The sequence below is a fragment of the Syngnathoides biaculeatus genome, chromosome 19, assembly GCF_019802595.1.
Source record: "Syngnathoides biaculeatus isolate LvHL_M chromosome 19, ASM1980259v1, whole genome shotgun sequence".
Taxonomy (NCBI): Eukaryota; Metazoa; Chordata; class Actinopteri; order Syngnathiformes; family Syngnathidae; genus Syngnathoides; species Syngnathoides biaculeatus.
Genome location: NC_084658.1, coordinates 17850632 through 17867816, shown reverse-complemented (window position 1 = coordinate 17867816; position 17185 = coordinate 17850632). Strand labels below are relative to the sequence as shown.

The following is a 17185-nucleotide window of genomic DNA, read 5'->3' as shown; positions in this document are numbered from 1 at the left end:
TCCCATCCCCCACATCAGTCGCATCAAGAGATCAAAATTCCATTCTTATGAAAATGTCTTACTCTCGTACTCTTTGTGAACAGGAAGTTGGCAAAGAAGCGGAAGGAAACGCTGAACTCCAGACAGGAAATGACTCTCATGGGCAACAATTCCCAGCACGCAACGACGGTGGACGCGCCGACGCTCAACGGACGCAGTGAGTACACGCACGCAAGCGAGTGCACGCACGCAAGTACGCGACCCGTTTGCCTGACGGCGATGTGGATGCATGCGCAGCGGCCGCCGCGTCGTCCTTCACCTTGAAGACGAACTGCAGCACCGTTCCAAAGTCCTACTTTGCAGGTAACCGTTTCAATTCTTTGTCCGGTCGGTGCAACCAACGCGTACACACTTGCGATGATGATTCATTGATACCTTGTACTTTTTTTTTTTTTTTTGCGTGTGCTTCCGACAGACGCGTCGGTGCCGACCGCCATTTTGGGTGAGCCGTGTTTTCTTGTCTTTCCTGTAGCACAGGAAGCAAACTCTCAGACAGGAAGTGGGCGGGTGAAACAGGAAGTGGGCGGGCAGTGGGCAGGTGAGACAGGAAGCGGGCGGGTGACGGGAGGTCGCGATCTTGTGGCTTGTCTCATCCCCGCTTGCTTTTTCTTTGCTTCTCCATGGCAAAGGGCCGAACGGGATTTTGTTGTTTTCATTTTGCTTCTTGGCTGGAAAACACCCGGCGTCCGTCGGTCCGGCAGCCCCCACCTTCCGTCCGTCACTCCATCCCGCATCCACGACATGTCTGTGACCTCCGATCTGTCACGCCCCAAGCTAATCATCGCTAAATGTTAGCTGCGATGCTAACCTCAGAGGCTAATGATCCTTTTGGCTTTGACATCAAAATGCGTGTGTAGTGATTCGGGAGTCGGGAATGATGAATGGGCGCAAAAGTGGCATTTGCAATCGTTTATCATTCTCAACTCCCGAATCTTTACAAATTGATCTTCAGTGGAGGTTTTGGGAAACAAGGTAGGTCTGCTACAGCAAAAAAATCCCTTTGTAGTGATTGTGGAGCCTCTCCGGAAGCGCTCCAAAGGGATTTTCAGCAGGCCTTTTAAGTCCGCAGTACGAGGCCCCGTAGCTCAGTGGTTAGAGCACTGGTTTGTGGGGTTCGTATCCCACTGGGGCCTCCACTCCCTGAGAAGGGTTGCGTCAGGAAGGGCATCCGGCGTAAAAAGTCTGCCACACATATATGTGCGTTCATCTGAGATGACACGCTGTGGGGACCCCGGAAGGGACAAGCCGAAAGTAACCTCCTCCTTTTAAGTCCGCAGCGCGTTCATGCGTCGGATGCTAAGAAATGAGTGAATGGTCGCCGACGCAGCCAAAAAAAAAAAAAGCTGAATGTAACCCACTGAGTCGAAAACGTCACAAAATGGAAAGTAGTGAATGGTATTTGTACAGGTTTGTAGAGCGGCGCCGTACGTTCCGACGTCCTCTCGCGTCTTTTTCCCCCAGTTAACTCGATGAGCTAGTTGAGGTCAGGCGGTCTCGCCTGAGCGGGCTCAAGGCCCGGAAGCCGCTTCCCGTCGGCTACAAGGCACTTCCTGTCGTCCCGTTTAAGCTAGCTTTGTGTTAGCACGAGCCTAGTTTCCTTCAGGTGTTGGCTAACGCTCAAGTTGTTGCTTAAACCTGTCTCCTCTCCTCTCCTCTCCTCTCCTCTCTTCCTCTTCCTCTTCTTCTCATCTGTGATGCGTAAAAGTTCCCATTCATGGTAAGTTGATGCATTCGGGTGGGGGGTTTATCACCTCAGCGCATGGAGCCACGCCCACCACCCTCTGCGATGAGTCAAAGGGTCCAATCACTTTCCCGCACTCACTTGCAATTGGTGGCCATTTGTTGTGTCGCGCATGGCAAGCTGCTGCCTTCATCTCGTTGCCTGGTTGGCTGGTTTTGGCCTTTGGAAGCAGTGCAGCCAATGAGAGCAGAGAGTTTAGCCACCCACGTGTCGTTTGACCTTTGTCTGCAGAAAGCAACGCAACGGAACTCTTTTCACCTGCAACTGGAACCGGCGGTCCGGACCGCTACTCGATCCGGATCGGGTCCCCGTTGTCACTCGTTCTGATTCAGGAGAGCGGCTGGAACAGTCCTGGCTGGCTCCAAACTATGACTGGATCTGGAGCAAAAGGTCCAGTTCTGGATCTGGTCTTGATCAGGAAAATAAACATTTGAAAATTCCAAGATTGGCGACTATTTTCATTGACGATTGCAGCGTGAAAATGGTTCATAGCAATAATGGGCCCTGCAGTCCCGTGACCTTGTCAAGGAGGGCATTTGCAGTTTTTGGCCTCACGTCACTGACCCCCAGCACCCCGAAAGCCACGCCCGTCACTGCGCGCGTCTAAACATGACGTGTAACGCCAAAAGTGCGTCGCTGCGACGACGCCGTCAATGAAATAGCAGCGCTAGCAAAGTGAAGCTCGCATTTGCACAGCTGCTTGGTTGCTAATGTGACGTCCACGTAGTCGAGCGTTACCGTAACCCACAATGTATCGGTTTCAATCTTTTGGAGCGAACAAGCGATCCAAAAGAGGTGATAAATGTACCCGATGCGCAGAAGTGTCGCTAACGGCGGGTGCCCGATGTGCTCTAATTTGCTCGCTTCCAGTTTGCTCGTCTAAAAGCAACGGATGGGCCTTTTTTGGTCGTAGTTTCCAGGGTTGAATATTCCAGCATCGTTTCAGCAAAGCTCCTGAAACCCAAAGAAGCGGGTGGACGCGGGGCACTTCGTCAACCGTGTGCCTTCGTCAGACTTGGGCAGGCTGGCTTCTAAAAAAAAAAAAATGTTTGAAACAAAATCTGCAAAGCACCCCTTGAATGTGCTGTGGCGTGACGTGCGTGATGTGGTGCGGGGATCCGGTCGGGCCTTTTCCAGCACGTAGACCGGGAGCGGTCCCGCTCGTCGCGGTGACGTCTCTTGCGTGTTCTTGCGCGGCAGACGAGCTGAGCAGCGAGACCAGCAGCCTTGTCCAGAACCACGTGAAGCAGCGCGAGGCGGACCGCGAGCCCCCCCCCTACCACCCGGACCCGGCCCGGCTGCACCCCGCCGTGCGCGTGGCCGACCTGCTCCAGCACATCACGCAGATGAAGTGCGCCGAAGGGTACGGCTTCAAGGAGGAGTACGAGGTGTGTGCGCGCGCCGTGTTGTGTCAGCTTCCGTGTGTGCTTTGCCTCTGTGCCCCCCCCCCCCCCCCCCCCCAGGGCTCATCTATTATACACACACACTTTGTGTAGAGTTGTGTGTACACTGAGCCCAGTGTCTGCGTGTAATGGTAATGACGACGATAATGATGATTACTTTTGTTAGCGTGGATCCAACAGCACTCTCATTATGAACATGTGATGTTTACAATATATATGTATATCATACTACTGAATATTAATGGCTAACTACCGTGGATAATCATAATAATACTACTAATGCTAATCTTCTTCTTTGTTAATTCTTCCCATTGGACAGCTTAACGAGGTAAGAGAGTTAACCAGCCGCCTTGTCAACGACACGTTCATTCATTTTTTTTCACCTATTCATCCGCTCACAAATTGCCAGAATTTTGATTTCCCCTCAAAGACTTTCTTTTGGCGCATTCATGCAGTTTCACCTGCGGCGCGGTGTAATAGCGCCCCCTGCAGTCTAGAGGAAAGGTCACGTCAGGATAAAGGGCGCAAACAAATTGAGTGGCAGGATGTGAGGAACAAAGGAAGGAACAAGAAAAGAATTGGAGGAAGACAAGAGGGGAAAAAAAAAAAAAAGTCTTTTTTCATGATTTCAGCATCTTTCTCTCGCCAACAGTCCACGCCGCCATTTTGCCGTCTTGGGCCAGAGGCGTCCTTTCAACTTGGTTTCGCGTTTGTGTGCGCAGAGTTTCTTCGAGGGTCAGTCGGCACCTTGGGACTCGGCCAAAAAGGACGAGAACCGCATGAAAAATCGCTACGGAAACATCATCGCCTGTACGTACGAAGACTTGACTCATCCCGCCGCAAAGTCCGAAAAGAAAAACGCTAACCTGATCGAAGCTGTGACAAGTAGAAAATATTCAAGTGTGCGCTCGCCACGAATCTTTCTTTTGCCAAATATGTCAAAAACACGCAAAGAATTTGTCTCCGGTACTCCCACAGAAACTGTATTTCCGGCAGAATTTGTGAAAACAGTCACTGAGGAGGAAAAGGTTGCCGGACTGTTTTTTTTTTTTTTTTTTTTTGCTTCAATTCATTTCATCGCGCCGGTCCCGGTGCGCTCGCCTCGGCCACCGGGGGGCGCCGCCTTCCTTGTGTGTTGCAGACGACCATTCTCGCGTGCGGCTGCAGCCTCAAGACGGAGAAAAGGGATCCGACTACATCAACGCAAACTACGTTGACGTAAGTAAGGCGCACATCGGGATCGCCGGGTCGCACTTCATCATCAACTCGCAAAATAGTTGCTGGCCTTTAAAGGTCGACGTCCTCTGTTTCCGTGGCAACGCTGGTCATCCTGGATGCCAGCGCTGTCCACCGAGTACACAAAGGCAAAGTCGACGTGCGCGCACGCGGCCCTTTAGTTTGGCCGCGATGACGTCCGAGCTCGAGACTCCGCCCGCCTCTGCGAAAAAGTTGATGGGTGTTCCCTTTTGCTGTGCGCTTTGCAGGGTTACCGCCGGCCCAACAACTACATCGCCACGCAAGGTAAAACGACGCCGTAGCCGTCGCCGTCTTTGGGCCGCTACATGTGCGCGTGTTCGCCGCAGGTCCCATGCAGGAGACCGTGTACGACTTCTGGCGAATGGTGTGGCAGGAGAACACGGCTGCCATCGTCATGGTGACCAACCTGGTGGAGGTGGGGCGGGTGAGTCGCCGCGCGGGACCGCGTTTCCCAGGGCGCGTCTGTCGGGACAATACCGGCGCCCCCTGACGTGTTTGTCTGCGTTCAGGTGAAGTGTTGCAAGTACTGGCCCGACGACAGCGACATCTTCGGCGACATTTCTGTGACGCTGATGGAAACGCAGCTGCTGTCTGAATACGTCATCCGAACCTTCGCCGTGGAGAAGGTCGGCCACGTCCTCCCGGTCCCGGTTCCGGTTCCGGTCCCGACGGCTAACCTCGCGCGTGTCTTCCAGAGGGGCGTGGCCGAGATCCGGGAGATCCGGCAGTTCCACTTCACGGGCTGGCCCGACCACGGCGTCCCGCTTCACGCCACCGGACTGCTGGGCTTCATACGCCGCGTCAAGGCCAAAACGCCGCCCGCCGCCGGGCCCACCGTGGTCCACTGCAGGTCAGGCGGCCGCCCGCCGTTTCTGTCGCTGTTTGGATTAGGGCGACCTTTTCCCGTGTTTGTTTTCGCATTTTCCGCAAAGAAATGAAGGTGTTAAACGTGGGAAAGGGACTGAGGCCTGATGCGCAAAGCCAATAAATGCCAGCCTTGCTACAAGGGGACTGACGATGGAGCGAGAGGAAAGAAAACAAGGAAAAGGTTTGATGAAGGATGTTGTGAGGGAGGACATCGGGGGACAGCGGCCGTTAGACAGGACCAGATGGAAAAAGATGACACGCTGTGGCGGCCCCGTATGGGACGAGCCCAAAGGAAACCAAGAAGAAGAAGAAGAAGAAGAAGAAGAAGATAGACGTAAAGGAAATCATACAAAAAAACAAAAAAAAAAACCCTTAGTAGTAGGAAACAAATGAAAACTCAAAGAGAAAAGTTGATCCTGGGACAAAAATGTTGAAAAAGTCATAAATCTTTTTATCTCGTCGCCCGACTGTGCCGCGTCCACGTCACGTCCGGCGGGGTTCCGGCGCAAGTGTGGATCGCATGGAATGTGATTTCATAAATGAAAAAAGCAAAACAATAAATATGCAAACCATTGGATGGACGAATATTCACGTTTCCGAGGCTGTTAGGACAACTCAAAAAACAAACGAGAAAAAAAAAAAAAAAAAAAAAAAATCGATCCACTGATCCATTTGTTTGTTTGTTTGTTTTTCGGGTGCTTGCAAGCGCCTGCAGCTCCAATGTTGCGTGAGCAGCAGGCAGTAGTACCAGTAGGACCGAGATCTTAGCCAATTAGCCGATACGCGATTGTGGTTGGCTCCCCAAATTCCACCGGTTTACTTTCTCCGTCCACGGAATCGATTTTCCGACGCGTAAATGCCAAGGACTCATTTTGCTTATTTGTTGCCAGAAGACAGAACAGGCGTTAAGGTCGAGATCAGCTCGGGTTAGGGTTAGGGTTACGCCACAGGGAGCGCGGCCGCGATTGCGAACGGGGTTCTAATTGCGGACCTGCCGTCGTGTCGTGTGCCTCGCTAGCGCCGGAGCGGGTCGCACGGGCTGCTTCATGGTCATCGACATCATGCTGGACATGGCGGAGCGCGAGGGCGTGGTCGACATCTACAACTGCGTCCGGGAGCTGCGAGCGCGACGCGTCAACATGGTCCAGACCGAGGTACGCCCCCGACGCCGCCCCGTCTGGTCAAAAGGTGACGGCCCTCTTGGCGTGCGCCGCCAGGAGCAGTACGTCTTCATCCACGACGCCATCTTGGAGGCGTGCCTCTGCGGCGACACGTCCGTCCCGGCCCCTCAGCTGCGTTCCGTCTACTGCGACATGAACCGACTGGACCCTCAGACCAACTCCAGTCCCGTCAAGGAGGAGTTCCGGGTACACTTTTGGAGCCTTTTTCGCCGTCACAAAAATGTTTGGCGATGGCGAGGTCTGAGCGCGCGTGTGTGTGCGTCAGACGCTGAACATGGTCACGCCGACGTTGCGCGTGGAGGACTGCAGCATCGCGCTGCTGCCGCGCAACCACGACAAGAACCGCTGCATGGACGTCCTCCCGCCGACCGCTGCCTGCCCTTCCTCATCACCATGGACGGGGAGAGCTCCAACTACATCAACGCCGCCCTCATGGACGTACGTCACCCGACTCGCTAACAGTTACGCTTCTTTGCCTCGTTGTTGGCCGGCGCTCGTGCAACGTGGGCGGCTGCCCGTCACTTCAAAATCGGGAATCGGGAATGAACGTGCGCTCCAATAACGTCAAGTCAGAACTCGATTCTGCCAAAGATCTCAAATCCACTCAGAAATCTAGCGTGGTCCAAGGTGAGCTATTGGATGTCTTTTGTCGACGTGTTTGCGGGTCTTGAACAAGTGCAGTGGCCACGTCGTCCATAAAGACGTTGAAGACTAAAATAAATACTCTCTACTATCTGTGAATACTTTGATACGGAAAAAAAAACAAACAAAAAACCATCAGGTTGAAGATCCTCAGTCGGGTGGCCACAATCCGTTAAAGGCCACAACTGAGTGGAAAGTTGACGATCGAACGCATTTAATACTTGGGATTGTCGACCCCGACCCATCCGGAACTGATTATCGGGCCAATGTCGCTCCTGACTCGCGTCTGACTTGAGAGCTGCTAGTCTGGCGTTGGGTCGACGTCGTCGTCGTCGAGGAGGGGACGGGACGGGACAGCCAGACCGCTGTGGTGTCTGTGCCAGTACAAAGCGGCTAAAGCGCCGACCCTTGTAAGATGCGACTTAAGACTCGTTGGACTGGCTCGATTTGGCCGACGGTACCTCGACTTTGCGTGAAAGTTTCCGATGGAGACTGAAGATTTTGTGAGTGGCTGCCACTTGTTTGCGCTCCTCAGAGCTACAAGCAACCGTCGGCCTTCATCGTCACCCAGCATCCTTTGCCCAATACCGTAAAGGACTTCTGGCGTCTGGTCCTGGACTACCACTGCACCGCCGTCGTCATGCTCAACGACGTGGACCCCGCGCAGGTCAGGCCGCGCCCACACAGGCACAACCCATCTCTAGTTGTCGGGCTTGAAACTCGGTTGAAGACTTGATCTCGGAGCGCCTAACCCTAACCCGTCACGCTCACGAGCGGCTATTCTCGCTCTGTGCTCTGCGAGCGGTTCAGGGATCGCCTGAAGTTGTCTGGGATAGTCTCCGGCACTTCTGCGAGCCCTGTGAGGATAAGCGGCTTGGAAAATGGATGGATGTGTGGGTACATCTATATCCGTTTTCCAGTGCGTGTGTGTATAGTATATACAGTATATATATATATTATATAAACGGTCTGACATTCAAACCAAGAATTTTTTTTTTTTAGGCGAATGAGCTGAAGACGTGAAAGGCGCGAATGAGGCGGCGTTAGCAGCATTAGCATGTATGTTTTTTGCGGGCTACTTGTTTAAAAGAGTCTGAACTCGTTCCCCGCTCGTCGTCCAGCTGTGTCCTCAGTACTGGCCCGAGAACGGCGTCCACCGTTTGGGCTCGCTGCAGGTGGAGTTCGTGTCGGCCGACCTGGAGGAGGACGTCATCAGCCGCATCTTCAGACTCTACAACAACGCCCGGGTAAATGCAAACCAGAAAACACGACGGCACTTTCCTGCACGTCGTCCACGAGGACTGTGGCTGCGTTTACGAGATGCCCAAATCAGATTGGTGCCGAAATCCAATCTTTTCACGTCGTCGACGAGCGTGCGCTAGGGGTGGATGGCAAATATTCAGAGGGAGGGGGCGAAAAGAAATTATGGAGCAGAAAATGTTTTTCTTCCAAATGTTTGTTAACAGGCGGCACGCTGGAAACTGTCTGCCTCACAGTTCTGCGGACCGGGGTTCAAATCCCAGCAACGCACGTGTGGAGTTTGCATGTGCCCGTGGGGCTTTTCTCCGGGCGCTCTGCATTGGAGACTCCAGATTTCCCCGTGGGTGTGCGTCTGTTGTCTGTCAATTGGGTGGCGACCGGTTCGGGGTCTGGCCCGCCTCCTGCCCGACGGTAGCCGGGATAGGCTCCGGCGACCTCCCGTGGCCATCGTGAGGATAAGCGGCTCAGAAAATGGATGGATGGATGTTTTTTGAGGGCGTGGCCCTCTTAAATGTCAAAGTAGGACCGTAAGGGGGTGGGGTCACATCCAATCACCAACTGCCTCCCACATGCCATCTGGGTCTTCGTCTTTCTCTTCTCCCACTCGGAGCCTTTGACAGCGTTGCTCTCCTCTCCTCTCCTCTCCTCTTCTGACCTTCACGTTGGTGTTTTGGCCTCCCCCAGCCCCAGGACGGTTACCGCATGGTCCAACAGTTCCAGTTCTTGGGCTGGCCCCGGTACAGAGACACGCCTGTAAACAAGCGCTCCTTCCTTAAACTGCTTCACCTGGTGGACAAATGGCAGAACGACTACGACGGCGGCGACGGACGCACGCTGGTACACTGCCTGTACGTACCCCGAAACGCGACTACACGGACGACATCCGCAACTCCGTTCATCATCGATCCCATACATAAAGCGCATGAACTACTACCGGGTTAACCTCCAGTAATTCACTGACCTGTGATACTCATCACTCATCAGCAACTTAGCTCCCTCTGTTGGTGACAGTTGGAACATGTTCTTATGTTTTTTTTTTCTTTCTTTCTTTTTCCGCCCCCTTCATTCCTCGTACCCTTAACAACCCCCCCCCCCCCACACACACTCACACAGGAATGGCGGGGGCCGCAGTGGTGTGTTCTGCAGCGTGAACATTGTGTGCGACACGCTACGGCAACAGCGTTGCGTCGATGTTTTCCATGCGGTGAAAACGCTGAGAAACAACAAACCCAACATGGTTGACCTTCTGGTAACACACGCGTACGCACACGCGCGGCCGGGCGACTGCTGTATTTGGTCTTTGCGAAAGCTTTTTCTTTTGTGGTTTGACAGGAACAATACAAGTTTTGTTATGAAGTCGCTCTGGAGTATTTGGCGTCGGCGTAGAGGACGAGGCGGTTCGGTCCTCTTCACGGGCAGGCAACACCGCCGCCGGGCCCGAAACGACGAGGCCGACGACTCGCGACGGATGAAGCGGACGACGTGTTTTTGCGCCGTCTCGCTCGACGGACCAAAAACACTCGAGTACGCGTACATCACATACCACGTGTGTCGTTTGCATTGTCACACTTGAGTGGGCCGTCCTTTCAAAGACTTCCAAAAAGTTGTGTGCGACTTCCTGTTTGTCACACGATGAGGAAGATGATGGCAAAAGGGTCACTTTCATCTCATTTATACACACACAATATTTTTTCTCATTGCAAGAACTTGAACACTTTGTGTGTGTAAAAGGGGGAGAGAGAGAGAGAGAGAGAGAGAGAGAGAAAAAACGAGAAATGAGAGCACAGAGTCGTAAGCTCATTTAGAAATACCAAAAGTGGTCCACGTGCGAATGACGCGCAGTTTTGATATCGAATTTGGCGCGATTGTGTGTAAGTGCGAGTTGTGACGTTTGATATTTTGTACATAGAAGTGCCACAAATACAAACACTATTTATTCTCCTTGTTGTCCTTCGGAAGCATGCAGAACTGTCTGGTGCTGATGATAAATGTATTTATTGAAAAGTTGTACTTGTGTTGTTATGTCGACATCTTCCACAAATAAAGCAGTCTGTTCAATCGTTTGCTGGTGTCCGCGCACATTCTCCTCCAAGCCACTGGGAGGCAACCTGGACAAGCTCACAGAGTTTTGACGTGTTTGGATGTCAGCGACAGCGATGCAATGTTTTGTTGTTGCTTTATTTTATGATACAAGTAGGGCACATACTATCAATTATACAGTGTGATCTGCGCATAATGTATAAAGGACAAATGCAAACGATGACAACGTCGAAAGAATGGCCCTTATGCGCGGGGATACATGAGGCATTTCCGGTTTATAGCTGCTCTTTTGAGTGGTTGAAGGATTCGCTCGTTTCCCCGGGAAACGCGTTTGGGGACCAATCACGACATTCACTTAAGCCCCTCCTTTTCCTGGACGGCGCTGCCTGCTCATTGGTCAGTCACTGGACATTCAAAAGTGACTGACAGAAGGCGTCAACGCTTCTGTTTCGGCGACTGCGAGAAAAAGGAAAATTCGATCAAATTCGTTGACCAAAAAAAAATTAAAAATAAAATTCCTTCTTTAAGCGGAATCCTTCACTATTGCGGACTAGTTTCCGCCAAGCGACTGAGACCCCTTCAGTTGGAATCCTAATCCTAACCTGGACTGTACTGAGATCTTTTGTACGAGTTACTTGCTGCAACTTTCCCAGGCTGACATTTTCTTATTATATATTTTTTTTTAATCCAACGGTACTACTTTCGCTTTCTTGGGACCAACAAGGTTTTGACTCTCTCAACAATTTCCCATGATGTTGTCAGCTGTTGTTTGCACGGTGACCGGAAGTTAGCATGGCGCGGTAGTCCAAACGTGGAAGTTAACATTGGACGTATGTGGATGTATTTTTTTTTTTTTTTGGGGTGGACTACCCAAATTAATCTACTACTTCATAGTTCCACTGTTAGGTCCAGACATTTATACAATCCATGAATATGCTTTTTGTTGTTATTGTTTTTCAACTTGAGGGAAGGATTTGAATCAGTAGTACTTTTACCAAAGATCATTTTTAAGTTTTAAGTATCAGTATTGCTAATTAAGTATAACCTATCGGTACTTTTGCCACCTGTGATTACTTGCGATTCTCTCCTAATTTAAGTCTACACTTCAATCTAGTTTGTGGCGGATGCGCAGGATTAAACTGGTTTGGCAACTCTTAATAAACACCACCGAAGAAAAAACAAGAAGCAGGAAGTGATGTGCAATGACTGAAAGTGGCGCACAGGTGAGACGACAAAACATTCCCAATTCCATTTCTCTCCAAACGCCGTAAATGACATCCTTTTTATAATAACGGCTGCCTCGTCTGTCGCGTGTCCAGCTGTTCGCCCGACTTGATGGCCGCCGAAGTGTCGGCGACGTCGAGCCTCGCCTCTTTCCCCGAGCGGGGGGACCCGGACCCGGTCAGTCGCCGCCAGACTCTCCTGCACATTCACGTACACGGTGTGCGTTCTCTATATAATAATAATCATAATGACGTTCATAGAGACGGCTGCCTTTCGTGGAAAACGGTCGGAAAGCGTCCCTGGTTTTGGTGAATCATTATTAGTGTGTAGTTAATTGAAGTTTATCACTGGCGATAATAGTAATCACCACTTTTTGTCATTCGATTCCTTGGCAAAATGATGTTGGAATGGCCAAATCCAATCACGAATCACTGTTGGTTAATAGTCGTGCGACATCCGGTTGGGACCGTAAAGCAGTTGCTTCATTTACAAACAGCGCAACGAGGCGTCGCAGCCACTTCTCCGAAACCGACACGTTCTTCTTACGGACGCAATCACGCGTATGTCTACGCTGAAGAGGCGTCTCTGTCATTTGTCTCTCAGGTGCGGTTGTGGAGCTCTGTGGACTGGAGGGAACGGGTGAGTTGGCGTGACGGGAAGCGGCTCGATGGAACCGGGTTGTGACATCGGCGCACGAGTTTAAACCGAACGGGAACGATCGCCGTCAAAACCCATCAGTAAAAAAAATGACGGGCCGATGCGATCGAACGGGTGTCCGGTCTAGTTGTAACGCTTGCACGCGGCGCAGGTAAGACGGAGCTGCTGTACCACTTCCTGTGCCGTGCCATCCTCCCCCCCGAGGCCGGCGGCCTGCAGCTGGAGGTGATTTTCGTGGACACGGACTGCAGCCTGGACATGTTGCGGGTGGTCGGCGTCCTGGACGCCAGGCTGAGCCGAGCCGGTACGTGTGCCTAGCCGGCAGCTAGATTAGTTTTCTTTGGGTTTGGGTTTGGGTTTGGGCTGCTCTTCTTTCTTTAGTTTTTTTTTTTTTTTTGCACCTTTTTTTGTGTGTTTGCGTGTTGCTCCCGCTTGACTTTTAAGCAGGCGTCTTGTGGCGCGTCTCTCCCTCCAGGCGGTGCGCCGAGCTCGCCGTCGTCGCGCGACGCCTGCGTGCGCGAGTGCCTGTCTCGCCTGCTGGTGGCGCACTGCCGCTCTTCTTGCCAGCTCCTGTTGACGCTGCACTCGCTGGAGGCTCGCTTGGTGCGTCGGCCCGGCTTGACGCTCCTCCTCCTGGACAGCGCGTCCGCCTTCTATTGGCTGGACCGCGGCGAGGGCGGGCCGAGCGTGGCCAAGCAGGAAGAAAAGCTGAGCAGATGTTCGCAGATGTTGGGCGGTCTGCTCAGGTGGGTCGGTCTTCCTTTAGGCTTTTGGGCCTGCCATTGTGCGCTAGTTCATTTTCCAGTTTGGTGCGGTTCCTGTTCTGCGAAAGCACTTTTTAAACGTTCTGCATTAGGCTCATTGTCGGAAAAGTTTTTAAAAATCTATAACGGCAAAGATGTGACCGAGTGAAATCGCTTTTGAAAATGTGTGCATTTTACTGATGAAAGCGTTTCAATTATTGGCAGTTGTTACGAGACGGTAATCTGATGAATTTTCTCAAGAAAAATATTTGTCATACTTTCAATGCCGGTCTGACGAAAGCAAATTTGTGAGGACGCTAATGGCCTTTTTTGATCAATGAGACTTTTCTCACGTGACGTCATTTGCCTTTGCCACCAAAACCACCACAAATGGTGTCTTGGTGTCAAAAGTGTCTTTTTTTTTGGCTTCTTTTACAAATGCCACTCGAGGAAGCCTCATCATTTTGTTGCAATACACCAGAGGGATCTGTGAGCCAAAGTGCCGTTTGGCATTCACAGTCATGGAGGAGAATAATAGCTGAGATGGGGAATATGTGTGAATTCGTGAAAAGTCGCAAGGGTGTCAAGTCTTTCCCGTTGCTCGGGTCGTACAAAGACGAGGAGCTCTTGATTGCGCTGAGCAGTCGCGATCATTTCTGCGCTTTTATCAGCAAAGTTTGAAGGGCATCGCGCGGAAATTGTTCATCTCCCCATCTTTACCGTGATCACTTTTGTTATGAGAAGAAATGTATTTCAGTGGGCCGTGGTCATAAGTGGGTTAAAATAAGGATTGCCTTTTCTGTGACTTCTTGAAATTGGGAGATTAAGTGTGGCTGTTTAGCATGGGAGACAAGCGCCATTTAAAAAAAAAAAAAAAAATGTATACATTCTTTATACACATTAACGATCCACAAATCAAGTTGTCTGCTCTGGCTCCTCCTCTCAGGGATTACAAGATCAGCGTGTTTGCCTGCTGCCACGCCAGCAGGAGGCGCTGCGGACGCGCCTCGTCTTCCTACGTCTCCGACCTGTGTCGCCCTTGGCAACGGCTGGTCACTCACCGTTTGCTGTGCTCCAGACAGGAAGTTTGCCCCGCGGGAGGCGGCGAGGGGCGCCGCCGAAGTCACATCTTCACCGTACGCTGCACTTCCTCCTCATCATCATCATCATCGTCATCATCGTCGTCGAGGAGGAAAGCATCCACAAGTTGCTCTTTCCGTGTTTGCGACACCGGCCTGGAATTTCTGTGACGCTCCTCTGAATCTTGTGAGAGCGGCGGCGTAGAGACTGCATTTTGCATCAGCAATCTCTCAAGCATTTAAAAAAATGCTCGCCCTGAACTGGTGCCTCAATGCTGGAGGACATTTGAGCTTTTATTGTCCTCACATGAATGCAAACAACAAAGACAATTGAATGCACCCAAAGTCAAGTCCGGATCTCTCTGAATTGAGTCTCGACAATTTGTGCGTCCAGTCCAGAATGTTGCAAGTTCAAGTCTGGATCCGAGTGATTTCCGATACTTGTGATTCTCATCCAGCTCCGTGGCGGGATCCTCACAAATTCTCAAAACTGCAGTCTGGACCATTGTCAATAAAATCCCAATCCTATTTGGTCCGTCGAGATCTTCAACAATCCAGCCTGGATTCTTTTGACTCCGGTCCAGGATGATACTTGTGAGTCTCAAATCAATCAACCAAAAGTTTTATCTGAGCAGAAAATAAAATCCCATTCAGACCAAAGTCTCTTTTTCAAATGGTGAACCGGCCAAGAAGGTGCAGCACAAAAAAAAAAAAAAAATCATCCCAGCAAACAATACGACATCGGCAGAAACGAAAGCAATATAAACACAAAGTACATACTGTATCTGAAGGAGCACACACACAGAAAAGAATCCAATTACAAAGTGAAAACTGTCCAGGGATCACAATCCTCCCAGAAAGAAGAGCAGTAAATATTTATCAAATGTACAAAATTGCTCAAGTTTTGTGCGATCCTTTTGGATTTGAGTCCAAATTCTTACATTTCCAGTCCGTTCCTTTTTGTCTTTGGTCAATCAGGATAGCCGCGACTGGAGTTCGGATCCGCGAGGGTCCAGTTCGGGTCCTCGTGAGTTTTACTCCGGAACCTCGCGAGGCGAAATCCAGTCCGGGACTTGAGGTCCGATGACATGCACCGAAGCACTCGGAGCAGATCCGTGCGCGGGGTCACGAGCACTTTGACACTTTGAACGCACTTTGTGCGCGTATCCCTCCGATCCGCGCCGCTTATCCTCACAAGGGTCGCGTGAGTCCTGGAGCCTATCCCGGCTCCCTTCGACCAGGAGGCGGGATGGGGTACACACACCTTCCACCGGTCGCCAGCCAGTCGCGGGGCACACAGAGCCAAACAACCATTCACGCTCACGATGACACGTCTGTGCAGTTTGGAGTCTCCAATGAATGCACGACTCCGAGACGTGGGGGTGATACCCCCCCCCCCCACACACACACACACACAAAAAAAAAAAAAAAAAAGAAAGAAAGAAAAGACGCCATGAGTGAGTGTTGGAGGGGAGGGGGGCGGGTTGTCCTCCGCGGAGGCCCTACTTTTCGCGCTGCCGCTGACAGGCAGACGGGTGGTGCTCCGGTCGCTCAAACATGGCCACCGTGATGGAAGCGCCGCTGTAACGTGAACGTTTTCCTTCCTTCGTTGGTCTTTTGCATTAAGCGCCGAGCTAAAAGCGACTTTAGTGCCGACGCGATGAGCGAGAAGGCGGCGGGCGACTTGTTGTGATTGCGGCCGGCCGGCGCCGTTGAGACAAATGTTTGCTGGCGGCGGCAGCGGCAGCGGCAGCGGCAGCGGCGGGCAACTTGTCTGTAAACACGTCGCTTGAGTCGCGCTTCTCACCAAGCTGGAGAGGAAAAGCAGGAGAATTGCATCCAAGCAGTAAGAAGCGCCGCTCGGTTCGTCGCTATTACGTTGGACTTTTGTCGCCTTTCGACGAGGTTCGGGATGTGAGGGACCCAACCTGAACCCGGGCTAGCTGCGCCAGTGCTAGCTCGCGCTAACACAAGTCAAGTGGGCGAGCGAGCTAGCGAGCGAGCGGAATGCTAATGCTAACGCTTGTGTTTACACCCTTAGGTTGGGCTCTACCCAACCCAGGTTAGCTTCGGGTTAACCCGATCCGAACTTCAGGCCTGACAATCAAACATTTAGACGTTTTGAGGACATTTTGTCTGACGGACGGGTTTGTTTAGCTCATGAACTTGAGCTCGCTAACATCTGCACATTATTCTATCATCTTGACAAAAGTCTCACATTGGCGTCTTCCAGTGTCGGTTTGTCGACAAAGCGGCCGAAATAAAAAGAACCCCAAGTCTAACATTCCAAGGGGTGTGTGTCAACATCTCAATAAATGAGAGTCAAAAGTTACATGCTGTTCGTTCGGGAGTTCACTTGAAAAATGCTGAGTACCGCAGAAAAAACATCCAGGCACGGGTAGAACATGTCGACTCCACACAGCCAAGGCGGGATTTGAACCCGCAGCCCCACAAGTGTGAGGCACGTTGGGGACCGGTTAGCACATGCGTCTCCACTGTACTCCCACCTGTGAACTATTTCAGCCCCCCCGACCCCCCTCCAAAAAAAACCCCAACTTTTAAAATATGTCGTTTTTCAACATATGTATTATGATGGTTAGAGCATAGGAAAAGTCCAAATACACCGTTTCTCAAGCAACTAAATATGAGCAACCATAATGGCAAATGTCTTCAGGTAGGACGAACGGTAGCTTTACCTGCTACATCTGATGTTGTTTTTTCATGTGGACATCATTCACTTTTGAGCGTTCTTCTCGGAAGCATATTTGTGAGTGGCCGAGTAGGCGTGGCTCTTAGTTTCTTTTCGAATTCATGCAAAAGTGTTCTCTGGGGTTGAGGTCAGGATTGTGCGGGCCGGTCAAGTTCATCCACGTCTTAGTGGATCTTGCTTTGTGCACTGGTGCGCAGACGTGTTGCAACAGGAAGGCGTGATTCGCAAGGTGTTTGGACTATCCCGAAACTCTGGGGATGCTGTGGCATTTCGATCTCCTTTCACTGGAGCTCAGAAGCAAAAATTTTTTTTTTTTAAGACCTTTCCAAATTTGTAGGACCA

The 17185-nt window shown here is 51.4% G+C and overlaps 3 protein-coding genes across 8 annotated transcripts in view; all 3 read left to right on the top strand.

Annotated features, from left to right (window-relative positions):
* Nucleotides 1-10453, top strand: part of LOC133492461 (receptor-type tyrosine-protein phosphatase mu-like) — a 38503-nt gene extending 28050 nt beyond the window's left edge. Inside the window, 19 exon segments of the mRNA XM_061804668.1 lie at nt 84-196; nt 277-342; nt 455-481; nt 2981-3168; nt 3906-3993; nt 4325-4401; nt 4668-4704; nt 4767-4864; nt 4950-5066; nt 5136-5290; nt 6326-6461; nt 6525-6674; nt 6754-6853; nt 6856-6926; nt 7666-7797; nt 8252-8377; nt 9075-9238; nt 9504-9639; nt 9723-10453. Coding sequence (XP_061660652.1) covers nt 84-196; nt 277-342; nt 455-481; nt 2981-3168; nt 3906-3993; nt 4325-4401; nt 4668-4704; nt 4767-4864; nt 4950-5066; nt 5136-5290; nt 6326-6461; nt 6525-6674; nt 6754-6853; nt 6856-6926; nt 7666-7797; nt 8252-8377; nt 9075-9238; nt 9504-9639; nt 9723-9776 — 2035 coding nt within the window. The 3' untranslated portion in view covers nt 9777-10453.
* A 365-nt stretch (nt 10454-10818) lies between these two features.
* Nucleotides 10819-15459, top strand: xrcc2 (X-ray repair complementing defective repair in Chinese hamster cells 2). 6 transcript variants are annotated; one of them, XM_061804516.1, is made up of 7 exons: nt 10819-11054; nt 11545-11653; nt 11750-11873; nt 12258-12293; nt 12463-12615; nt 12787-13057; nt 14001-15459. In XM_061804516.1, the coding sequence occupies exons 2-7, from the start codon at nt 11633-11635 to the stop codon at nt 14302-14304; spliced, it is 909 nt and encodes a 302-aa protein (XP_061660500.1). In that variant the 5' UTR covers nt 10819-11054; nt 11545-11632; the 3' UTR covers nt 14305-15459. The 6 variants fall into 6 exon arrangements, with proteins under 6 accessions (XP_061660500.1, XP_061660499.1, XP_061660498.1 ...); XM_061804515.1 differs by having other exon boundaries at nt 10819-11123; XM_061804514.1 differs by having other exon boundaries at nt 10819-11154.
* A 157-nt stretch (nt 15460-15616) lies between these two features.
* The window catches only part of LOC133492394 (histone-lysine N-methyltransferase 2C-like), a 43791-nt gene continuing 42222 nt past the window's right edge, over nt 15617-17185 (top strand). Inside the window, 1 exon segment of the mRNA XM_061804487.1 lies at nt 15617-15979. The gene's annotated coding sequence lies outside the window, so the exon portion shown is untranslated.

Excerpts from the sequence above, each read along its gene's own strand:
- xrcc2 (XM_061804516.1), top strand. The coding sequence starts at position 11,633 with ATGACTGAAAGTGGCGCACAG. Across the intron at positions 11,654-11,749 it reads TGACTGAAAGTGGCGCACAG|CTGTTCGCCCGACTTGATGG; the intron begins GTGAGACGACAA and ends TCGCGTGTCCAG. Across the intron at positions 12,616-12,786 it reads CGCCAGGCTGAGCCGAGCCG|GCGGTGCGCCGAGCTCGCCG; the intron begins GTACGTGTGCCT and ends CTCTCCCTCCAG.